The 19,120-nt window shown below is 47.5% G+C and overlaps 1 protein-coding gene across 1 annotated transcript in view; it reads left to right on the top strand.

The window, feature by feature from the left end:
- Window positions 1-19,120, top strand: part of ADCY3 (adenylate cyclase 3) — a 99,712-nt gene that overhangs the window by 41,124 nt on the left and 39,468 nt on the right. Inside the window, exon 3 of the mRNA XM_003935258.4 lies at window positions 3,906-4,055. Within this exon, the coding sequence (XP_003935307.2) occupies window positions 3,906-4,055 (150 nt within the window). The remainder of the gene's footprint in view (window positions 1-3,905; window positions 4,056-19,120) is intronic.

The raw sequence follows: 19,120 nt of genomic DNA, 5'->3' as shown, positions 1-19,120 counted from the left end.
GGCGTTCTTGCCCTCTAGTTTTTTTGTTTTGTTTTGTTTGAGACAGTCTTGCTCTGCCACCAGGCTGGAACGCAGTGGTGCAATCTTGGCTCACTGCAAATTCAGCCTCCCGGGTTCAAGCGATTCTCCTGCCTCAGCCTCCTGAGTAGCTGGGATTACAGGCACATGACACCACGCCTGGCTAATTTTTGTATTTTTAGTAGAGACGGGGTTTCACCATGTTGGCCAGGCTGGTCTCAAACTCCCGACCTCAGGTAATCCACCTGCCTCAGCCTCCCAAAGTGCTGGGATTACAGGCGTGAGCCACCGCGCCCAGCCTGAGATTGCAGTGTGGGAGGAGTTCTCACCCTCTAGTTGTAACACATTGTTTAATTTCAATTCCTTTCATAAAACCAGAATGACTTCATCCACCTCAGCACTGGCTGCAAAGCTAGAGGAGACGAGGCTGATAAAGTGTGTGCCGGTGTCTAGGACGGCATGCGCTTCTCTGTGGGCAGGTCTTCTCCTGGCCTTGCCTTTGCCCTTAGAAGTGAGGTGGATGAAACACCCAAACAGAAAAATACAAATACACACACCCCAGGAAGGGGTTCCTCAAAGTCTCTGTATTTCCAGAAGTTTCTTCAGTAGGCAGATGAAGAGTGCATTGGGGCAGAGGGGTTTGGCTGGAGGCATTTCCCGTAAGACTGAGGCCTCTCGGGGTGGGGTTTGAGTTTGGAGTGCTGGGCCTGCATCTGTGCCCCCGGCCCCTGTGCTGAGGGAGCAAGCTGCCCACCTGCCTACCAGCCGGGGCCTAAAGCAGATGGCATGTTCAGTGCCAGGCAGGAAGCTGGGCCTGCCTGAGTCCCTGGAGGCTGTAGCTGCCGTTACAGCACCTCCCTCCCTCAGCTCCTGCCGGCTTCTCTGACACTTGGGGTGGGGGCTTTTCCAGGAAGAAACCCCCTTGGGTCCTCCACTCAGGGCTCTCCAGGATTGGAAGTAGAGGTTAGTGGCTTCAAAGGCCCAGCTGACATCCTCCACAGCCTAAGGGGTGTCCAAAAGTGCCTCCCCTTTTCTGACCCTCCCAGGGCAGCCCCTGCCCAGCACAAAACCCCCAGACCCTGGCTCTGGGCCAAGGACTTTTGAGTTTAGAATCTGTTTTCTAAGTCCCCAGTTCTCCTGGCTCTCCTTTCTGAAATAAAGGATTGAAAACCGTAAAAAAAAAAAAAAAAAAAAAAAAAAGAAGTGAGGTGGATGAAGACCAGACAGTGTTGGGGCTGTGGGGAGCCTTGAGGGGAGTCGATTCTCAGCTTAATGCTGAAACTGGAGCTCAGAGTGGTGGTTGGACCTGGAAAGTTGCCAGCTGGTGAGGGGCAGGATCAGAGTCCAGGGTTCCCCCGAATTTATGTTCCCTACTGTATGTACCTACAAGTTGAGTGAGAAAGCAGATATTATTTTTTAAAACTTGCAGAGCAATGAAAGAAATACTGTCCTGCATAGAGGGGCACCAGGCACCAACCAGACCTGAGCCCCACTTCCAGCCTTGGGTTGTGATCTTTGGTGACTAGTGTGAAGTTTTTCTGAGACTGTTGTTCTGATGGTCTGCACAGCAGGTCTTGGGTAGACAACCAAGGGGTAATGTCAGCAACTCCAGCACTGCTCACTTGATAGAGCTTGTCCCATCTGTCCTCATGAGATAGCCAGGCAGGGCATGTCCATTGGAAGCAGGAAGACCCAGAATGGAGAGCTCTTTCCTCAGCCCAGTGAGATACTCAAATGGTTGTGGCCCCAGGGCAGCCTGCCTTGTGTGTGTATGTGGGGTGGTGGCGGGGGGGCAGTCTCGATATAGGGTCACTGACCCTAGCAGTGCGGGGCCCAGGTAGTACTTGGTTCTCAATTGGCCTCCACCTCCACGTGTATCTTCTCCCTTTGCCTCCAGGACCCAGAGCGCTGAGTCTTGGAGACTCTTGGCCCTGGGCGCTGATATATGGCTTGGTAAGGAAGCCTGACCTTGTCACCCAGCTCTCCTGGCTTCTGGCATCATGAGCTTGGGGACAAGCAGACTTCCAAGGCCACACAGCTTCCATAGGAGAGTGACCTCTGGGCTGCTGGAGGTGCTCTTGAGCCCAGCGTGGTCTGTGGGTTTTGCTTTGACTCCCTCAACACATGCTGGCAGCTTTTTGGCCAATCAGGTGTTGACTGAGTGGCCTGAGGCCATACTGGTACCAACCACTCAGACAGGGGTTTGTCCTGCTCCTGCAGACTTGCCCCACAGATGAGGTAGGTGACTAGGGCTGCCCAGACCCAGGAGGTCAACGGGTCATTACAGGCTGGAACCAGAGGCCAGCAGAGCTTGGAAATCTACACTTGCTGACCAGCACTGAGACTTTCCAGGATTCATGATGTGGTGGGCCCGGGCCCTTGTTGAGGGCCACAGAGGCTGCAGGAACATTCTGCAGGGTGTGGTAGTGGTGGGTCCTCAGAGCAAGTACTGATCAGCTCTGATGAAACATAAGACAGTTCAGAGGGGATATGGCATAAACAAGAGAACTCAGAAAACTCATGTCAGAACCAGCCTCCCTCGTCTATTATTAGACCATCTTGTTTAAAATCTGAAATTGATTTCCCTGCAGTTTTCACCTATCCCAGAATCCATTCTACTCTGAGGCCAATCTTTCCTCCCCTGAGGTCCAGAAACTGAGAAATTCTTCCACTTCTCTTCTCATCCCATTTCTCAACTCCAGACTCAGTTCCGAGAAACCACACCTAGCAGGCAGGGCATCAGGGAACTGGGGCTGGGAGGGTGGGCATAGCCTTGGGGGAAGGGCATGGAGCTGGCGCCAGGGAAGCTGGAGGAGCCGGACCAGGAAAGGGGCCTCGCTTGAAAAGGCTTACTGAGCCCAGGAGTCTTGAAGAAGTAGGAGGGAGTAGCACTCAGTCCAGCCATGTGGGGGCCCAGTCATGGCCAGAGGTTGGAGTAGCAGCAGCCAGGCCTGGATGTCAGGCATGGTTGGGATGTTCAGGTCTATATCCAAGGTGATCCCAGCAGGAGACCATCAGATCTGCAGTCTCTACAGCCTGTGGAAGTGGGTGGGGACACCTGGGGGGTCTTCAGCGTTCCAGGCATGGGGAACGAGCACTTGATGCCCCAGAACCCCTTTGAGCTAGTACAATGACCTTGCAGGCAGTGGGGGAGACCTCAGGTCCCGGGAACTCCCCCCCCAATAGCTTGAAACCTGAGTATTGGTACTGGGCACCCCTCACCCACTGGCAGGTGGGGTTAGCTAAGGGGATACCTGTGAATCCCAGAAAACTAGAAACCTGTGCCGCATGTGTAAGGTCAACCACTGGCTACTGAATCAGCCTGGGACCTCTTCAGGGCTTCTGTGGCAACCCAAACCATCTGAGCTTTTTAGAATTACATTGTCCTGCCCAGTGGGACCTGGGATTTGTGCACCCTCCTCCTCAGTGAGTCCGCACAGCACATGGGAGCACCTGAGCGAGTGCTGCCTGAGCAGATGTGTGAAGGAATGAATGGGTGGCAGAGGGTCTACTCGGGCCCCATCCGTGGAGGGACTGGCCAGCCTTGCTTTGTTGGGAAGCTGGAGGGGGAACCAGAGCCCCTCAGCCAGCTTTGCAGGCCTGCACCCTGCCGCTCATGGAACCCTTGAGCCTTTCAGGCTCTCGAGCCGTGGCCCTGGGTGGGCCACCCATCCATGGTGCGTGCAGTGGTGTCTGAGGCTCTCGAGCCATGCCCCTTGGTGGGCCACTATCCATGAGGTTCTGAGGTCCCAGGCCCTGCTGGGCCCCTCCCTGGACTTCAGGCAACTTGAGGCTTGATTTTGGTCCCCGCACACCCCACTGCCTCCATCCCCTTTTCTGAAAACATGCCTTCACCACTGGCCTTTTCTCTCTTCTTTGGGGTACAGATCCTGGCCAATGTCTTCCTCTACCTGTGCGCCATCACTGTGGGCATCATGTCCTACTACATGGCCGACCGCAAGCACCGCAAGGCCTTCCTGGAGGCCCGCCAGTCGCTGGAGGTGAAGCTGAACCTGGAGGAGCAAAGCCAGCAGCAGGTGAGGCTCTCGGGAGGCCACGGGCCTGGAGCTTGTGTCAGAGGGAGAGGAGCCAGAGCCACAGCCCCTGACTGGGGAGCTTGGCGTTTATCTGCCCAGTTCAGGTGTTTGCCTTTGAACTTGGCCATCTGGGTTCCTCTGCCATCAGAGGGCAGCTTCTGAGCTTCAAGGAGCCTCTCACTCTTTTTTTTTTTTTTAGAGAGAAAGAAAAAAGAATAATAAGAAAAAGAATAAAGAAGAGAAAGAAAGAGAAAGAGGAAGAGGGAGAGAGGATGGGGGTATTGCTTTATTTGCCCGGGCTAGAATGCAGTCTAAATATGGTTACGCCTATAATTGTCCTTAATAATGGAGACATGAAGGAAAATGAGGGAAGAGAATAACAAACGAGGAGCCAACCAACATTTCGTTTAAACTTCTAAGTTGATGTGGTATTAATAAGAGTGTATATTTTGTGTATTTAAAGTGGAGAGTTCTGTAAATGTTAATTAAGTTTACTTGTTCCAGATCTGAGTTCAAGTTCTGGATATCGTTGAAAATTTTCTGTCTCATTAATCTGTCAAATATTAATTTGAAGTCTCCCACTATTATTGTGTGGGAGTCTAAGTCTCTTAATTAGTCTTGTATGTCTGGGTATTCCTGTATTGGATGCGTATATGTTTAGGATCTTTAGCTCTTCTTGTTGTTGCATTGATCCTTTTATCATTATGTAATGTCCTTCTTTGCTTCTTTTGATCTTTGTTGCTTTAACGACTGTTTTATCAGAGGCAAAAATTGTAACTTCTGCATTTTATTTATTTATTTTTGCTCTCCGTTTGGTTGGTAAATCTTTCTCCATCCCTTTGTTTTGAGTCTTTGTGTATCCTTGAATGTGAGATGGGGCTGAATGCAGCATACCAGTGGGTTTTAGTTTTTTTATCCAAATTGCCTATCTATTTTTGGATTGGGGGATTTAGTCAATTTAAATTTAGAATTAATAATGATATATGTGAGTTTAATACTGCCATTTAATATTTGCTGGCTGTTTTGCCCGTTAGTTGATGTAAGTTCTTCATTATATTGATGCTGTTTACTTTTGGTATTTTTTTAGAAAGCTGATACTGTTTGTTCCCTTCTATGTGTAATGGTTCTTTCAGAAGCTCTTGTAAAGCAGGCCTGGTGGTGATGAAATCTCTGAGTACTTGCTTATTCACAAAAAACTTTATTTTTCCTTCACTTACGAAGCTTAGTTTGGCTGGATGTGAAATTCTTGGTTGAAAAGTTCTTTTTCTTTAAGGATGTTGAATATTGGTCCCCACTCTCTTCTGGCTTGTAGGGTTTCTGCTGAGAGATCTGCTGTAAGTCTGATAGGCTTCCCTTTGTGGGTAACCTGACCTTTCTCTCTGGCTGCCCTTAGTATTTTCTCCTTCATTTCAACCCTGGTGAATCTGACGATTATGTGCCTTGGAGTTGCTCTTCTTGAGGAATATCTCTGTGGTGTTCTCTGTATTACCTGGAGTTGAATATTATCCTGCCTTACTAGGCTGGGAAAATTTTCCTGAATAATGTCCTGAAGCGTATTTTCCAGCTTGGATTCATTCTCTTCGTCACATTCAGGTACACCTATCAAGCGTAGATTAGGTCTTTTCACATAGTCCCATATTTCTTGGAGACTTTGCTCGTTCCTTTTTATCCTTTTTTCTCTAATCTTGTCTTCTTGTTTTATTTCATTGAGTTGGTCTTCGACCTCTGATATCCTTTCTTCTGCTTGATCAATTCGGCTGTTAAAACTTGTGCATACTTCACGTAGTTCTCGTATTGTGTTTTTTCAGCTCCATCAATTCACTTATATTCCTCTCTAATTTGTGTATTCTTGTTAACATTTTGTCAAACCTTTTTTCAAAGTTCTTAGTTTCTTTGGATTGGGTTAGAACAAGTTCTTTTAATTCACAGAAGTTTCTCATTATCCACATTTTGAAGCCTGCTTCTGTAATTGGAACACACTCGTTCTCCATCAAGCCTTGTTCCATTGCTGATGAGGAACTGTGATCCCCTGCTGAGGGAGAGGCGTTCTGATCTTGGGTATTCTGAGCCTTTTTTGGCTGTTTTCTTCCCTTCGTTATAAATTTATCCATCTGTGGTCTTTGTATTTACCATCTTTGTAATTGGGTTTCTGAGTGGACGTCCAACTTATTGATTCTCAGCATTGAAATCTGAGCAACCCACCTCGCCGACTAAAACAGCAGCATTAAGATTGATGGTGCTTTTCTGACTCTGCACCAAGAACCGATGCTCCAAGGCGCTGGCAAAACCACCTCGCTGGTCACAAGAGTCGTGCTGGTGACCCGTGGGGCTCCTCCGCTGGGAATCTCCTGGTGCGTGAGCAGCAAGAATTCATGTGAAGGTGTGGCGTCCTCTCGTTCTCTGTGCTTTCACTGGGAGCTACAATCCTGAGCTGCTAGTGATCAGCCATCTTGGATCTCTCTCCCACCTCTCACTCCTAAATCTGCTTCTGCTTGACCCAGATCTCTCCTTTTCTGCCTTCCTGCTCTGTTTTGTTTTGTTTTGTTTCTGTAATGTAGAACTTTTCCCTTTAAAGAAATGCATTGCCCAAGCAACCAGCCATGACTTCCTGCATTCCTTTCTCAGATGACCTTCTTGGGGCCAAGGTCAGGGGCGTCACAGGCATCCCTTCACGTCATGCCTCCCCCGCTGCTCTTGCTGGTCCCACTGCAGATCCACCCTGTGCACCTGCTCATGCCACAGGTGGGGCCTTGACTCATCCTGCGGCCTCAGGGTCCTGCTGGGTGAAGTTCGTCAGCCTCACACCCCAACCGTCAGGGAGCTCCTCCCTCCCTTACCTTCCCACCCTAGGTCACTGCTAAAGAAGGAAAACCAGCCCATTCCCCAGGGATGCCCCTGTTGACATTCTCCATCTGGAGAGAGGCCTGGCCGTCCCTACCTCGGTGTCCTGGCTTTCCTCCAGGCTCCTCCATGGCAGGACCGTCCTCCCAGTTCCCATGTCACTCAGGCTTTTACATAGCTTTGGCCTGGATTCATCTCACATGCTTTTTGAAGGTCTCCAGTAATTACATCCACCAATTTCTTGTTATCCATAGGTTTATTTCACCTTCAAAAACAAACTCGGTAGGTTGATGCTACGATTCTCTGCTCTGGGAACAATGTCATTTTTGTTCAGGAGGTTCTCTGTGTTCCTGATTCACTGAAATTGCTGTTTTCATAGATGCTGCCACTCAGATGGACAGGGCTTTGGTTTTGGGGCTCACTCTGGAGCTCTTGGCCTGCAGGGGCTCCACCATCGGACATCACTCACGTTCTAAGTCATTTAGCTGATAGGTCCCTCATTCCACTGTCCTGGGGATGTTTTTCCTCCCCATTTACCAGTGTCATTCCTTTTGGAAGGCCCCTCTGGGATGAGATTTTCCCTGGCCGCTATAGTGACAAAGGCCCAGGCTTAGTGGCCCATTGTATTTACCCCTCCCTGGGGCCCTGGGACCTAAAGTTATTAAAGAGCTGCCGTGGCCTGTGTGTGTTTAAAGAATTCTCCTTTCCTGGCTTATAAAGCCTCTTGAAAGGCATTCTTCAATTTCTGTTTCTTTTATACTGTCTCATTTCTTATTTGTGTCTGATCTCTCACTGTGGTGGCATCCCTCTGGGTTCTCTACACTTAAAAAAAAAAAAAAAGCATGTGTCACCACTTAGCTAGGCCAAGCATTCTTTTTATATAGCATTTGTGCAGTTTTCGGCATGTCTATCTGCATCGATCTTGTCTGTCTCATACTGTACAATCTAGGACATCTTAACTCGCACTGAACGGGGCCCCCGGTGTGATGAGGAAGGCCCTGTGTTTCACCCTGGGGCTGTTGTTCTCCTTGTGGATAATTTAGATAAGTTATCCACCCTACAGAGCCTCACTTTTCCTCATCTGCAAAGTGGAGGCACTGACATTTGTCTGGCAGGTTTCTTGAGGGTCAGATGAGAAACACAGAAGTACTCTGTAACCCATAGAGCTGGAAAATGGTTAGAGGTAGGCTGAGGTGCACAGGGCCATGGGGAGCCTTTGAGGTGCACAGGGCCTTTCTAACACACAGGGCCATATGCTCCCTCTGGGCAGGGTCAGCTTACGGAGCCTGGGAACCAGCAGAGAGGGTCATCCCTGGGTGCCCCAGGGCTCCTAAGGGTGCTAGCAGCTTGCCTGGGCAACACCAGTGCTTCTCTGCATTGCCTACCCACTCTGCAGCGGCAGAGCAGACATTGGCCCCAGGACAGGGAGGTCCAGGTTAGGTGGAAGGGAGGTGCAGAGGTGTGGGGGGAGGAGGGGGAGGGGGAGGGTGCATCCTCCCACCTAGCTGGGTGCATAGCCAGGGCCTATGAATGTCCATCAGGTGGGATCAATTTGTCTAGCCAGGCTCTGTCCTGAATGTGGCCTTGGGCTCATTGCTGCCCCTCTTTGGACTTCAGTATCCCCATATGTAAAACCACCTTTGAAGATTGTTTTCAGGGTGAGAAGGAATCTGTGTGAATCCTACTGGGACTGCGAAAGCACCGTTACCATTGGGAAGGTTAGAATCCTGGCCCTTGTAAGTTTCCATTTACTCACATTCTCCTTGCGTCTTCCGTGACCGTTCGAGAGAAACCTGCCTGCCATTTTCCTTCCTTTCCATGTGCTTGACAGGTTTTGGTATCACGGTTATGCCCAACTCATTAAATAATTTGAGGAGTGTTCCCTCTGTCTAATCCCTGATAGTTTGAAAATAATTTGGGTTATTCCTTAAATTTAGAAGTCACGGCCAGGCATGGTGGCTATGCCTGTAATCCCAGCACTTTAGGAGTCTGTGACAGGAGGATCACTTGAGTCCAGGAGTTCAAGCCTAGCCTAGGCAATAAAGCAAGACCCCACCTCTACAATAAATTAAAAAATTAACTGAGCATCATGGTGCATGCCTGTAGTTCCAGCTACTTGGGAGGCTGGGGTGAAAGGATCGCTTGAGGCCAGGAGGTTAAGGCTGCAGTGAGCCATGATTGTGCCACTGCACTCCAGCCTGGGTGACAAAGTGAGACCTGTCTTAGAAAAAAGCACTAATGAAGTCCTATGGGCCTGGAGTATTCTTTAGGGGAAGATTCTGTTTCCCTCATAGATATAAGGTGGTTCAGTTTTTATATTTCCTTTTGTACAGGTTTTAAGAGGTTTTTCCCCCAGAAACGTGTCCATTCAAACTTTCAAAATTTTGGCATAACATTCATAATATTTTCTTTTTGTCTTTTGTCTGAAATGCGTAGTGGTGTTCCTTTTCATTACCAAAGATAATTTGTGACTTTTTAAATTTTTCTTAATCTCGCTAAGGCTTATTAATGTCTTAGCCTCTTCAGCAGATTACCTTTAATCTTTGTTGCTTTCTTTGTACATTTCTTATTCCTAATTTATTTATGCTTTTAACTTTGTCGTCCTTTTTTTCCTTTGGTCTTAATTTGTGTCCTTTTTTACCTTAAAATGGAGTTTTATTGTTTTTGTTTGTTTGTTTGTTTTCTTTTTTTCTTTCTTTTTTTTTTTTTTTGAGAGAGAGAATCTCACTCTGTCTTCCAAGCTGTAGTTCAATGGCGCAGTCTAGGCTCATTGCAATCTCCACCTCTTGGGGTGAAGGGATTCTCCTGTCTCAGTCTCCAAATAGCTGGGATTATAGGCACACACCACCACCCTGGCTAATTTTTTGTGTTTGTAGTAGAGACAGGGTTTCACCATGTTGGCTAGGCTGGTCTCGAATGCCTTGGCCTCCCAATGTGTTGGGAGTACAGATGTGAGCACAGCCAAATAGAACTTTAGATGACCAATTTTCAGCCTTTCTTTTCCTAAACCATGTATTTAATACTACAGATTTCACTCATTACATTGTTTGAGCTTTATTTCACAAGTTTGAATATGCCCTATTTTCAATGTCATTTAATTAAAAATATTTACTAATTTTCATGGAAGTGTCTTTGATCTGTGGGTGATGTAGAAGTGCACTAAGTTCTAAACATTTGAGGATTTGTTCACAATTATGTTGATTTGTAGCTTTATTCTGGTTAGAGAACATACTCTGATTTCAAGCCTTTGAAATTCGTTGGAATTGATTTTGGCCTACCATGTGATCAGTTTTGATGCACTTGAGAATAATGTATATTCTACAAAATGTGTCAAATCTTTTAAAAATGAAATAATGTCAACATTTGCATCTGCCTCAAATTAGTACTCACCTTTTTTTTTTTTTTCTTTTGAGACGGAGTCTCTGTATGTCACCCAGGCTAGAGTACAGTGGCACAATCTTGGCTCACTGCAATTCCTGGGTTCAAGCAATTCTCCTGCCTCAGCCTCCCGAGTAGCTGGGATTCCAGGTGTGCGCCATCATGCCAGGCTAATTATTATTTTTTTTTTAAGTAGAGACAGGCTTTCACCATGCTGTCCAGGCTGGTCTCGAACTCTTGACCTCATGATCCTCCTGCCTCAGCTTTCCAAAGTGCTGGGATTACAGATATGAGCCACCACACCTGGTCAGATCTCACAGCATTTTAACTTCATTTAACAAGCCTCTGCCCCCAACTTTCTGGCTATTATTGTAATGTGTTTTAGTTCAACCTATTTTAAACCCCATAAGCCCTTATTATGATTATTTATTAATATTCTTATATTTACCCATAGTTTTCCCTCTCAATTGCTCTGTATTTCTTCATTTCTTTGCTTCATTTTCTTGAAGAATTTCCTTTAGTATTACCTTTTATGCTGATCTCTTGGTACCAAATTCTCTCCATTTCTGATTACCTTGGAGTTGTGTTTATTTTGCTTTCATTTTTGAAAGACACCTGTCTTTGTTTTGTGCTGCTACAACAGAATACCTGAAACTGGGTAATTTATAAAGAACAGAAATTTACTTCTTACAGTTCTAGAGGCTGGGAAGTCCAAGATCAAGGCATCAACGTTTGTTCTGGTGTCCATACATGGCAGAAGGGCAGGCTAGCTGAATGTTGTGTGATGCCCCTTTTAAAAGGGCCTTAATCCTACAAAAGAGGGGTGGCCTGATCCCTTCTTAAAGGCCCCATCTCTTAATACTATTACATTGGCAACACTTGAATTTTGAATGGACACATTCAAACCATACCAACATTTTTTGCAGATTAAGAATTCTAGGCTGGCCGGGTGTGGTGGCTCATACCTGTAATCCCAGCACACTGGGAGGCTGTGGTGGGTGGATCACGTGGTCAAGAAATCGAGACCATCTTGGCCAACATGGTGAAACCCCATCTCTACTAAAATACCAAAAATTAGCTGGGCATGGTGGCGCACACTTATAGTCCCAGCTACTGGGGAGGCTGAGGCAGGAGAATTGCTTGAACCTGGGAGGCGGAGGTTGCAGTGAGCCAAGATTGTGCCACTGTACTCCAGCCTGGCATCTGTCTACAGAGCAAGACTCTGTCTCAAAAAAAAAAAAAAAAATAGGCTGCCATTTTTTATTTCTAGCCCATTATAGGCATCATTCCACTCTCCTTCAGCTTCCATCATTCCTGTTGAAATACCAGTCATCAGATAGACTGTTGTTCCTGTTACATTTAATGCATACTACTTCCTCTGGTTGCTTTTCCAGTGCTCTTTGTTTTTGGTCTCGGTAGTTTTACAATGCTGCACCTGGGAGTTTTCTTTGCAGTTGCTCTGCTTGGTATTCAAAGAGCTTACTGAATGTTGGTTTGATGTCCCTCGTCAGTTTGAGCATTTTCAGCCAGTATCTTTTTATCACTTCTTCCCATTCGCTGCTTTCCTCTATGACTCAATATCCCTGTTAGACATTTTTACTGTGTTCCAGAAGCATCTCTTCTTGTTTTGAATCTTTTTTTCTTTCTGCACTTCAGACTGAATATTTTTATGGACCTAACCTACAGTTTACTAATCCTGTCTTCTCTGCTTTGTCAGATCAGTGGTTTATTGAGTCATCAGTTTCAATTATGATATACTTTTCTGTTCTGGGGTTTCCATTAGATTTTAAAAACTGGACTTCAGTTTCCTGGCTATGTATTCCCATGTTGACATCTATTTTTTGAAATATATTACATTGATTTTAAAGTCCCTAACTAACAACCATATTATCTGGAATACCAATGGGTATGCATTTTGTTGTTGTTACTGAAATTTGGTCCTGTCTCCTGGCATCTTGGTGGCTTTTTTTTTTTTTTTTTTTTGAGACAAGGTGTTGCTTTGTCACCCAGGCTGGAAGTACAGGTGGCTTACTGCATCTTCGAACTCCTGAGCTCAAGCAAAATTCCCACCTCAGCCTTCTGAGTATCTAGGACTGCAGGTGTATGCCACCATGCCCAGCTAATAAAAATTTTGTAGAGATGGAGGCTTGCTATGTTGCCCAAACTGGTCTTAAACTCTTGGCCTCGAGCAATCTTCCCACTTTAGCCTTTTGGCATTTTAAAAATTAAAGACTAGATGTTGTGGATGGGAAATAGTAGTGGCTCTGAATAATGTTGTGTCTCTCCAGAGAGGATTTACTCTTCTCGTGAAAGATGGTTAGAGCAGGGGCAGATAGGAAATAGCTTTTCAGGGATCTTAACTGAAAGGCAGGTCCTTTTCTCATGGTGTCTTGAACTCCTCAGCAGTGTGACTGCAGAAGCCATCCTCTGTCCTTAGCCTCTTAGCTCTGACTTGCTGCTTGGATTCTTGGTCTCTCGCCGCATGCAAATACTAAAGGGTAAGAGTGTACAGAAAGTTGGGCTCGCTGTCGTGTGGTTCTCTTTCCCAGGGGTCTTAGCGCCTCTACTCTCTCTGCCTTGGAATTTGCTCACAGTTTTCGTTTCTCCAGCCCCGTGAAAGCCCTCGTCATTGCTCTCTCCAGCCTCTCGACCCTGATTGCAGGGGAAAAACGGCAGAGTGTGTGGAGCTCACTTAAGTGTGTTTCCCTTCCCCTGAGATCTTGGCCCCTCGAGTCCTGGCTGCTTTGTTTGTTTCCATAGCCTTTAAAGAGCTGGGTTTTTATGTATTTTATCCGGCTTTTATAGTTGTTCTTGTCTGAAGTGTTGACCTGCCATAAGATCCTCTATAGCAAAAGTATACATGTATAAAATTATAAAAGTATGAGAAAAAGGGTATACTAAGAAAAGTAAGTCATCCTGCCTACATTTCCCTTAACCATCCAGCCCTGAACATCAGACAATACCAATCACTGTTATCTTTTTAATGTACCCTTTCAGAGGTTTATAGAATTTTCTCACACACACAGATGGTAGCCTATTCATGCTCTTGTACTAAATCTTTTTTTTTTTTTTTTTTGAGATGGAGTTTTGCTCTTGTTGCCTAGGCTGGAGTGCAGTGATACAATCTCGGCTCACTGCAACCTCCGCCTTCCAGGTTGAAGCGATTCTCCTGTCTCAGCCTCCTGAGTAGCTGGGATTGCAGGTGCCCGCCACTACACCTGGCTAATTTTTGGTATTTTTAGTAAATATGGGATTTCACAGTGTTGGTTAGGCTGGTCTTGAACTCCTGACCTCAGGTGATCTGCCCACCTCGGCCTCCCAAAGTGCTGGGATTACAGGTGTGAGCCACTGCGCCCAGCCTCATAGAGTTTCAAATAATTTATACTCCACCAGCAATAAGTGAGAGTACACTTAGGCACTTAGGTTTTCCTTGTTTATCTAGAAAATACTTCCTTGCTTTTGGAAACCCTCCCTGAAGGATTCCTGTTCGAAAACCCCAGCCCCAGGGAACTGGCTTCGAGGCAGGAGTGACATCCTCTGAGCTGTTCCCTGCCTTCACCTCATTTGGCTCAAGCCACAGCCTGGTAAACTGAAGTTTGCAAGAGTTTCTTTGCTTTCTTGGCCTACGTTGTATAATATTTGGCAAGAATATACAATTATAAAGAAAATTAAAAAGAGGCCGGCACAGTGCCTCACGCCTGTAATCCTAGCACTTTGGGAGGCTGAAGCAGAAGGACTGCTTGAGGCCAAGAGTTCGAGACCAACCTGGCCAACATGGTGAGACTCCGTCTCTAAAATACAGAATCTGTTAGTCTTTTTTCTTTATTAGTCAGCGTTCTCTAGAAGGACAGAAAAAATGGAATAGATACATATTCCATATACATACACATATATATGTATGTATATGTAAAGGGGAGATTACTAAGTATTAATGCACACAATCACAAGGTCCCATAGTAGGCTGCCTGCAGGCTGAAGAGCAAGTAGAGCCAGTCTGAGTTTCAAAACTGAAGAACTTGGAGAAGCATCCAGCACAGGAGAAAGATACAGGCGGGGAGACTAGGCCAGTCTCTTTTCACATTTTTCTGCCTGTTTATATTCTAGCGAACTGGCCACTGATTAGATTGTGACCACCCAGATTGAGGGTGGGTCTGCCTTTCCCAGCCCACTCACTCAAATGTTAATCTCCCTTAGCAACACCCCCACAGATACATCCGGGATCAATACTGTGTATCCTTCAGTCCAGTCAAGTTGACACTCAGTATTAACCATCTCAGAGGCCTATTCCTTCAGACCCCCCCCCCTTTTTTTTTTGGTCCCAGTATTTGAGAGTGTCCTAGCCATGTTTTATCCTGATTAAAAGATTATAACCCTTTCATCTCGTATAGCATAGCAGCTAAGAACCAAGTACCCGAGTCTCTGCCTGTTTCCTGTGGCATGAGGGGAGGTGGATGTTCAGTAGTTATTAGCACAGCATCTGGACATAGTAGCCACGCGGACTGTCTACCATCATAGGATTGTTGGATAAAATTTTGAAGGTATAGGAAAGTAGAAGACACCAGCAAAACTCCCTTAATCTGGGAGTCTCTTTGAAAAACAATTATTAAAAACTATTATGGTATTATAAATTAGGTTTGTAGCTAGAAAAACTCAGGTTTGCTTGATTTTTTTTTTCTTTTTTATAGAGGTAAAATGCACATAAACTAAAATCCCTTAAAAGTGATTTAGTGCACTCACGATGTTGTGCCACCACCACCTCTAGCTAGTTCACAACATCTTTACCTGAAAGAAAACCTGGGACCTGACTTTGATACTTGTTTTTTGTTTTTTTTTTGTTTGTTTTTGAGATGGAGTCTCACTCTGTTGCCCAGGCTGGAGTACAGTAGCACAATCTCAGCTCACTACAACCTCTACCTCCCAGGTTCAAGCAGTTCTCCTTCGTCAGCCTCCTGAGTAGCTGGGATTACAGGTGCTGGCCACTGTGCCTGGCTAATTTTTGTGTTTAGAGACAGGGTTTTGTTGGCCAGGCTGGTCTCAAACTCCTGACCTCAGATGATCTACCTATCTCGGCCTTCCAAAGTGTTGTGTTAGGATTACAGGCATGAGCCACCATGCCGGGCCCTGAACTTAATTTTTAAAACCAGATAGAAAGGGACCTGGTGAGCTCTGGGACAGGCCTTGCACCTGAGGACACGGGACCCAGACCCTAGCACACTCCCACTGTCCTATGCTCGTCCTCACCTTGTGAGGGACACCAGAGTCTGTACTGGGGGTTGGTGGGGTGGGGGAGGATGCTGCTGCTGGCCATTTTGGACCTGGATTTGCATCCACCGCCTCTGCCACCCTGGCTTTCTCTATGTGGTGTTAACATTTCCCCTCTCTAGCTTTCAGTTTAATTTTCTGAAAATATGGGATTAAAAATAATACCATTGTCAGGGGCTAGTTTGGGAATCACGTGAAATGTAATTACGTAGCCTAAAAACGTTCTCTAAAATCCATGAAGCCCTTTGGGGCTCCGAGCTGCCGTCATGCTGGCCCCCAGCCCCCAGGGAGGCACCGGCTGGAGTTGGGGTTGTCAGGTGGGATGGGAGCTGGATGGGGCCCATCCCCTTCTCTGTTCCAGCCAGGACAGAGGTCACTCCCTCCCGAGGCACTGGGGCTGACGTTGAGAGTGGTGTGGGCTCTGGGCTGATTTGACGTTTCAGGAACATCAGCTGACCGGTCTTCGGAGCTGAGTGCAGGCCAGGGCAGAGGCGGCATGACCCCGTCTCTCTTTCCTCCTGTGAAAGCCCCTCATGAGAATAAAAATGAGTTAACGGATGGAAAAATACTTTGGAAAGGGCCGCAGACAGTCCTGGTAGGAAAGGAAACAGAACCTGGTTTGAATGTGGCTCCAAAGAGCCATTTGAGGTCAATGTCACAGCAGGCCATCCCTTACTTACACGTGTGCTTAATGTCTTTGAGAAAATTCTCTATTTAAAAAAACTGAGTGTCCACTACAAAAAAAATTGTTATTCTACCCTCTGCAAAAAAGGGGCCTCTATCCAGAATCGAGTGCTCAGGGTCAGGTACTTTTATCTTGTTTTTCATTGTTGTTTGTTTTGGTTTTCTTGAGATGGAGTCTCACTCTGTCACCGAGGCTGGAGTGCATGGCACGATCTCGGCTCACTGCAACCTCTACCTCACAGGTTCAAGCAATTCTCCTGCCTCAGCCCCCAGAGTAGCTGGGACTATAGGCTTGTGTCGATGGGGTTTCTCCACGTTGGCTAGGCTGGTCTTGAACTTCTGACATCAAGTGATCTGCCCACCTCAGCCTCCCCAAGTGCTGGGTTTACAGGCATGAGCCACTGTGCCCAGCCATTTATCTTGTTTTCTAAGCTGCCTTAAGAGTGTGTGGCCAAAGGGAAGCACTGGCCATGTGGCTGTCCTAGCAGGGGTCTCCTTGCCGGGCCTCATCTTCCTCTGCTGCTGTGAAGTGAGGCGGAGGGATGTGCCAGTGACCTGAGCCCACTCTCTCTGTGGCTGTCCCCTGGGAAGTTATACCTTCTGTTATGAAGATGACCAGGCTCCTGCTAATGACAGTCAACTCCCGGATGGGTGGGCAGCCAGCCACCATCCAGGAGGGCGAGCCGGCACAGCCCCTCAAGCATAGGCATCCCTTTCTGCCTCCTCACCGGGTGCGCATGTCCAAGTGTCAATGGGTGGATTGAGGCAACAGAGCATTCGAGTAATGTGAGGATCTCAGATTCCAATGACTTTTCTGCTTTAACCTCCCTGGCTCCAGCCTCCTGCACAGAGGTAGTGGGGCCTGCCCTGCCTTGTGGATTTGGAGTTCTCTGGCTGCAGCCCTGGCATGTGAAGCATGCTCTTTGCGTCTGCCGAGCACGTATCTGACTTGGTAGGCTGTGCCATGGCGTGTCCCTGTGGCGTGGGGCCGCCAGGATGCACGCTGGTCTTGGTCCAGCCTCCCTGCTCTGTGGGCATGTGAGCGGAGAGCGGGAGGCCCAGAGGAAAGAACTGGAGTTGTTTGTCTTTATTCCCTTGTGACCACACTCCAGGGGCTAGTTGGGGACCTTGAGGGTTGCTAAGCACCCCAGCTGCCACCTGGCAACAGGCAGCACCCAGAAAACCCACTCAGCCCACACCTGCTGCCAGGTGGAGCTGTAGAACTGAGCCCCTCTGACTTGTACTCGGAATCACTTCCCAGGGATCAGAACATGGCTGAGGGAGGGTGTGGGGTGGGGGATTGGAGGGAGGACAGGGACAGGCTTGTGCTTCCTTCAGACATGGCCTGTGTGGTCAGCTGGCCCTGTGCCTGGGCCTCCCTCAGGGAGGAGAGGATTGTCCACAGTGCCCACCCTCAGACAGGAGGCTGCAGCCGGGGCACGTAGAGGGAGAAGCCAGGGCAGACTGCGCGGGGTCTAGGGTGGAAAGCCATCCCTGTCTTCACCCATGGACCCCTGGGGAGCCGGCTGAGGTGGTCACTGGGTGGGCTTCCATTCAACTCTTGGGGACTGCACAGACAGCACAGCTGCCTCTCTCCACCTCTCCTTCTGCTGTTACCCATGCACAGGGTTACCTGTGACTAGGGATGGTGTTTTTCCTTTGTGCCGGTCTTACAAGGAAGAACTTCCCACTGACCAGAAGCATCAGACTCCCCTCTCGGGAGCCGTGGAGCTTGGGACGCTGGGAGGCTGCCATTTCCTAAGCTCGGATTTGATCTCTTGCTTTTCTGAATGTCCCTCCTCTGTGACCTTTCCCCAAGCCTGGTCACTGTTCCCCTCAAGACCTTTTGCTATGAGGACGAGGAGTCATCAACCCTGAGCCCTGTTCTGTTAGGCGCTTGGTAGGGGAGAGGGGAATCGGGGCCAGAGGCCAGTCACCTCTTGGCCTGGGGTTGGGCTTTTAGTGCCAAGCCCTATCGTGCCACTGTTATCCTGGTAACAGTGAGGTCGGGGCTGGGGGACAAATAAGTGGGAAGAGAAGACGAGGCTGGTGTCAAGGGGGAGGGTTGTGCCTCTCCCTCTCCATAGACGATCTTCGTCATGATATTCTCAGCATGTAATGTAATGGATCAAACCCATCGTCTATTTCACAGGAGACACAGACATGTCCCACTCCCAACACTAGCCCTGCATTGTACTCACTATCATAACTTCTTCACAGAACCACCCATGGAGATATCTAAATACTTTTAGTTTTTCTTTCAGCCTTGAGTGCCTCTCGGTGTGAGAAAAGCCAGGTGCATCCCCCGTGATGCGGAGTGGGCACTGGTGCTTCTGTCAGTTTCAACTCCTACCTCTTGGAGGTCACAGAATGTTTTTCAACATTCCAGGGCTTAGCAAAACAGATCCGTATTTTAGATAATGCAGATGATGAACCCACAGAAAACAGGTTGTCCTAAAGCAGTGCTGGGTTCCTGGTGGCAGTGGGAGGACGCTGGCCTTGTCAGGATGGACCCAAGCAGAGCTGGTGAGGACAGCACTGTTGATGGCTCGTGCGTGGCTGTGTGGCCTCTGACCTGGGCTCTGTTGAGCTCCGGGAAGTCTTAAGCCTTTGCCACATCCTCCAGGAGAATCTTTCTCCAAACAGTTGTAGAATTGCTGGAGAATTGTAGAATTGTCCACTGTGGCCAGTGTTGTGGTGCATTCTATGTTTATTTGGCTGTAAGAATGAAGTTTTGTTAGTAATAATAAGTGTAGTTTTATTGAGCGTTTACTTTGTGCTAGGCCCTGGATAATGTTTTATTGGATTATTTCATTTAATGAGGTATCTTTTACTAGCTGGCACTTCCTGCCAGCTCTATTTGGGAGCTGTGTTAACATGAAGAATCAGTTAGGTAGTCC

This window comes from Saimiri boliviensis, chromosome 1 (assembly GCF_048565385.1).
Source record: "Saimiri boliviensis isolate mSaiBol1 chromosome 1, mSaiBol1.pri, whole genome shotgun sequence".
Taxonomy (NCBI): domain Eukaryota; kingdom Metazoa; phylum Chordata; class Mammalia; order Primates; family Cebidae; genus Saimiri; species Saimiri boliviensis.
The sequence above is the reverse complement of the archived record's forward strand: the minus strand, read 5'-3'. Positions and strand labels throughout refer to the sequence as shown.